This window comes from Marmota monax, unplaced genomic scaffold (genome assembly GCF_021218885.2).
Source record: "Marmota monax isolate L192 unplaced genomic scaffold, Marmota_monax_Labrador192_F-V1.1 WCK01_AAM20220418_F8-fsc00020, whole genome shotgun sequence".
NCBI lineage: Eukaryota > Metazoa > Chordata > Mammalia > Rodentia > Sciuridae > Marmota > Marmota monax.
The window spans coordinates 5,864,551-5,870,648 of record NW_026692912.1 but is presented as its reverse complement, the minus strand read 5'-3'; the positions used below and the strand labels follow the sequence as shown (position 1 = coordinate 5,870,648).

The 6,098-nt window shown below is 35.8% G+C and overlaps 1 protein-coding gene across 1 annotated transcript; it reads left to right on the top strand.

The window, feature by feature from the left end:
* Positions 1 to 379: 379 nt before the first annotated feature.
* On the top strand, positions 380 to 5,422 carry LOC124097159 (olfactory receptor 2K2). The gene has a single exon (XM_058581625.1). The coding sequence runs from the start codon at positions 2,165 to 2,167 to the stop codon at positions 3,101 to 3,103; it is 939 nt and encodes a 312-aa protein (XP_058437608.1). The 5' UTR covers positions 380 to 2,164; the 3' UTR covers positions 3,104 to 5,422.
* The last annotated feature ends 676 nt before the right edge of the window (positions 5,423 to 6,098 follow it).

The following is a 6,098-nucleotide window of genomic DNA, read 5'->3' as shown; positions in this document are numbered from 1 at the left end:
AGTGATTTATTTGTAGCTTAAAAGAATAAACATTTTTAATTTCTGAAAACTAAGAAGTAATTTCATAAATGGAAAATCTTATATCTTAGAATTGCAGAGACATTTCCCCCTGTATTTCAGTTAGGTATTCTATATTGTAATCATTAAAAAAAAATCTTAATATAACTAGTGATTGGGGGAAAGGGAGAATAGAAAACCTGCTCTTTTTTAATATTTATTTTTTAGTTATGGGTGGATACAATGTCTTTATTTTACTTTACGTGGTGCTGAGGATCAAACCCAGTGCCTCACACATGCTAGGCGAGTGCTCTACTTCTGAGCCACAACCCTAGCCCAGAAAACCTGCTTTTTAGGAGGTTCTTGCACATTTTTAGGTGGAAGTGTGGTTTGCTTTTTGTCTGACTCTCTAAAAGTTTTATATAATTGGATCTTTAGGACATTATCCCTGAAGGATCTGAAGCTTCAAATCTCAGCTGCTGAACTTTAAATTGTTCAGGGACAACGTGTATTCCCCCAAAACAACAAATGATTTAAATTTACGTAGTATTTCAGTTGCTACCCTTTGATATTTTTAGTGATGGTGGTAGTCAATAATTTTGAAAGAAATGCATTGATTTTATTGATTTTACACAATAACATTTTTAAACATGGATGCATTCATTCTTCCTTGTACACAGCTAACTTTATAAAGTATATCAAAGCAGTATTTTAAGTGAAGTAGTAAAATAAGACTGTCACAACGTTTGTATTTATGCCAACATTTTAAACATGGAGAACTGGGAGAAGAATGAAATTGAGAAATAAGGAGAGAATGCCAGCGGTAATAAAGTGAAGACTGAAATATTGTAACATAAACCATATGATTGAGGGACTGACTCATCTATGAAAAAGCAAAAAGAGGATGGCAGTGGGCTTGGCTATTGTGACCATGGAGGTTGTTTTTAAGAACATGTATTTGAAAATAGAATGGAGAGAATCAGCAGAGAAGGAAACAGTATGATGTTGATAACAAGCAATATATGTGCAAAGCAAGGTAAGTTTTTAATAATTTTTTGTTTGTAATATGACATGTAAAAAACCCCACAAACCCCTGAAGTGTCTTAATTAAAATATGGGAGCTTAAATCCTATTTTCCAAGAAATGCTAATTTTTCTAAGGGAGTATGTTTTCTGCATTTGCTGGATATTCATGGGTCTTGGTGAATAATAAGGGTATTACCTGGGTATAATTTCTAGAAAATTTCTTTGATATTTTTAGTGATGGTGGCAGTCAATAATTTTGAAAGAAATGCATTATTGATTTTACACAATTACGAGGATATGGTATTCAATAATGAATAAACTATATATGGATGTTAGTGTTTAAATGGATGGGCTATTTTTTTAATATTGATTTTTTAGTTATAGGTGGATACAATATCTTTATTTTATTTTTATGTGGTGCTGAGGATCGAACCCAGTGCCTCACGCATGGTAGGCGAGCGCTCTATCTCTGAGCCACAACCCCAGCCCGAGGTGGGTTATTTTAATGTGATTTATAAACTGTCTCTTAGATATAATCACAATGCATTAAGCAGCATCATCCTTTCTGAAACAGTATACAGATCTCCTAAGTTCTCAGCTGGACAGAATTCGTTTAGACCCAGAACTATGTAGGTGTTGGTTTAAAATCCAGTAATTTATTTATTTTAACATTCATTCTCTTATTCCAGGGAAGGTCATTATTGGTACATTTATTGTACATTATGAGCTTTCTTTCCTTCACTTATCTGGCTTACTTTTCTAACTTGTACTCAATAATTTATTCAATGTCCATTTATATTTTTTCTCATTCATCACTTTTAAATCTTTATTGAAAGCCTACTGTGCTAAGGATAGGATTGTGAGCTGAAATTAAAATATTAAATTTATTCTTGTTTTCAGATTCATTGTTTTCTAAATTTTATTGTGGAAAAATCAACTTTTATGTAGATCAAACCTGCTTCCCCCCTTGATTAATACATATGCTATTCTATGACTTCTTGTGAACACTGTGTTTGAAATAGTGAAAATAAGTTTGAGAGTGCTTTCATAACTAAACAAACATTATACTTTATTAATTTCTTTATGTCCTCAGATGAAAGGAAGAGAATTATACTAGAATAACTACAGGTGAAAGAAAGGAAATGCAAGGAGAAAATTTCACCATTTGGAGCTTTTTTTTCCTGGAAGGATTTTCCCAATACCCAGGGTTAGAGATTGTTCTCTTCATCTTCAGCCTTGTAATGTATCTGATTACCCTCCTGGGTAATAGCATTCTTATTTTAATCACTATCCTGGATTCACAGCTTCAAACCCCTATGTACTTGTTCCTTGGAAATCTCTCTTTCATGGATATTTGTTACACATCTGCATCTATTCCTACATTGCTGGTGAACTTGCTGTCATCCCGAAAAACCATTATCTTTTCAGGGTGTGCTGTACAAATGTATCTGTCCCTTGCTATGGGCTCCACAGAGTGTGTGCTTCTGGCTGTGATGGCGTATGACCGTTATGTGGCCATTTGCAACCCGCTGAGATACCCCATCATCATGAACAGGCAGGTCTGTGTGCAGTTGGCCACCATTTCCTGGGTAACGGGCTGTCTGACTGCCCTGCTGGAAACCACTTTTGCCCTGCAGACACCCCTCTGTGGGAATCTCATTGACCACTTCACTTGTGAAATCCTGGCAGTACTCAAGTTAGCTTGCACAAATTCACTGCTCATGGACATGATCATGCTGGTGGTCAGCATTCTCCTCCTGCCCATTCCAATGCTCTTAATTTGCATCTCGTATGTTTTCATCCTCTCTACTATTCTGAGAATCAGCTCAGCAGAGGGGAGACACAAAACGTTTTCTACTTGTGGTGCACATTTGACTGTGGTGATCTTATATTATGGGGCTGCCCTATCCATGTACCTAAGACCTTCTTCATCAAACTCACAAGAAATAGACAAAATCATCTCATTGCTTTATGGAGTGCTTACTCCTATGTTAAACCCCATAATTTATAGCTTAAGAAATAAGGAAGTAAAAGATGCTATGAAAAAATTGCTGGGCAAGATATTATCGCATCAAACATGAACTTTTCTGATTGGATGCCTTTGTTTTACCAAGGATATGCCCCTGGCAGAATTCACTGGAGAAATTCTAGACACATACAATCACTTAGAGCTCTGCCTTGAACCTTAGCTTTATGATTTCCTGCGGAGTATATGTACACAAAGGAATTGCTAACGGACTAGAGGAGGTTCCAATTTGCATTTATGAATATTTCCTATCTGGTATTTCATGGCTGTGAAGTTTGAGCTATCAAATGTTTGCTCTGGAAAGAAACTTGGATAAATGTGGAGCCAGTGAATGTTAGTGCTGAAGAAACTTGTATATTTTTGTTGCTTGAATCCTTTCAAAAGAATGAACAATAAAGATTGGTGTTGATTATGGAAGTGAGAAAAACATCAAAGAAAAATTAAAAGGCTTAGCATCACACAGCTGCAGAACTGAGAGGACAATATCCTTCTGACTTCTTGATCAGATCTACATGGTAGTAGCTCCCTAACTACCTTTGTTATTCAAAACTCCTGATTAAAACTCCCTATCTTCCTGAGCAAGGCAGTCATTGATGCCTTCTGTTCACCTTTTTCTTGATTTTTTTTGGTTCTGGGGATTGAACCCAGGAGCACTCAACCACTAAGCCATATCCCTGGCCCTTTTTTTGTATTTTATTTAGAGACAGGGTCTCACTGAGTTGCTTAGCGCCTCATTAAGTTGCTGAGGCTGGCTTTGAACTCGTGATCCTCTTGCTTCAGTCTCCTGAGCTGCTGGGATTACAGGTGTGTGCCTCCACTCCTGGCTGCTGTTCGTCTTTTTCTAAGCATATTTGTGCAAACTGTATGTGTTTCTACAACACTATTCCTCTCATATATGAATCAGGTCTTTTTCATTCATGTTTGTATTTTTTCTTCATAGAATAATTGACTTCACAGTACAAGGATTCCTGGAATTTTGTACCTTTTGTATTTATAGCAGTCGTTTGGTAAATTAATACATTTGTTAGCTTAAAATAATCACTTTAATGAGAAGCAAGAACTACTGTGAAAATTATGCGAAAAATAAACCAGGGAAGTGAGATATATTTGCTTTATAAATATAAAATATCACCAAGATAATATTTAAATTAACTGTTTTAAATCTTTCATTTGTATAAAAATATTGCTTGTTTAAAATGCAGATTTGGGGCCCTAGTGCCAGATATTCTGATTTAGTAGCTCTAGGATGGTTCCCCAATACTTTGCAGTTATAATAGAGCCCGAAGAAATTCTGATAATGGTTATGAGATGACCTACTTTGTTTCTGGCAAAAAGCTCTCATTCCAAAAATAAATAAATAAATAAATAAATAGAATTTGTTCTCGCTTCTCTCTTTATCCTTTCTTGTTTTACTCTTCCCTTCGTTCTTTCTACCTCCACTGTGCTTTCTCAGTTGCCTGCCACCCACTGTAGAGCAGAGAAGGGAGGAAGTTTTTGAATGGAGAAACGTACAACTTGATAAATTTCAAAATATGAAAGGCTTAAAAAGTTTTAGTATTGGATGTTGAGTTTGGGATTGTTTAACCCTGTGTCCATTCCCTTAGCTCTAGAACTTCTGTTGTGTGTTCACAGAGGCATAGCCCACATGGAAAGAGAGTTGAAATAATCACAGCAAAATTCTGGAGATGGAGTAAGGGGACAAATTTAATGCCAGATGTTGTTCTCAACAAATGTTTGATAGTAGGGGATAGAAATAAGCCCTGAATGATAGTTTTGGAATAATAAGAGAGCTGACAAGGAAGCATTTATCCTTAAAGTAACTATTTTCTCTTTAGATACCCTGATCTTCCCGATCCAACTGCCACAATCATTCCCTAGCAATTTCAGTATCATGAAGTTGAATTTTGTACTAGGGTTTTATTAGATTGGAGTTGAATTTTATGTTAGAGTAGAATTCACTTTGAAATTTATTATGTGTGGTGCCAGATATAAATGGGGATAGCCAGAGCTGTAGAGACAGCTGAAATCTTTACCTGGAGAGTGAATGTGGGGATTTAGGGGCTGGACACCTCTGCCATCATCTGTCTGTTTTGCTATAAAGAACTGAGAAAACTGACATGAACCAAGTGTTTCAGATTGGTATATGAACCAGAACAGCACAAAAAACAAACAAACAAACAAACAAACAAAAAAATAGATTGGAAATGACTCTGATGTCAGAAGAGGACCCAGGTGGGAACCTGGGCAGATATTTCCCCAGCAGCTCTTAGCTAAGATAGTAGTTACAACTATGTTTCATAAAGTTTCTGTGAATAACAAATAAATGTATGTAAATATAAAAGCATTTATATATTATATTAATCATAAAGCTAATTATTGGTAAACTCTGCATTACTTCATTTGGATTAGGTTCCATCTCAACCAATACTAATTACAGTTGTCACTTGTACAGGGGCTCACCTAAGGGATCCTTTTCAGGTATTAGTAAGAGAGGGGGATATATTCAGCAGAGAAAGCATGACTATCTCTGACAATGAGTTGATTCCTGCATGATTATATGATCAGTTTTATGCTTTAGAAAAATCTGATCATGTCATTTCTCTGCCTAAATCCCTTAGCAGTTTTTTATTGCCCTGGTACTTAAAGTCCTTATGATCACATGCAAGAACTTTCATAGGTTGATAACTCACCATTTATATCTTTTGCTTCAGGCACACCTCAATTCTCTTGGTTCCATGACTGCATTGTCCCCTCTCTTGCTTCTTTTACTAAGACAATTTATCACAATTTGTAATTCAGTAACAAATTTTGGGTTTACTTTTTTGGTGGTATTTCGCTCACTACTCAGTAGGTCTCATTGAGGCAAGAATCATCTCAATTTCACTTGCCACAGTATACCTAAGACTTAGCACAATGTTGGGCACAGAAAGACATTCAATGTATGCCTTTTGTGAAAGGTGAAGTGCTCAATGAACATCTGATGAATAAAAATAAACATGTATTAAGCTATTGATGGATATTCAATTAGGTATTTGACAATTTCTGTGTTG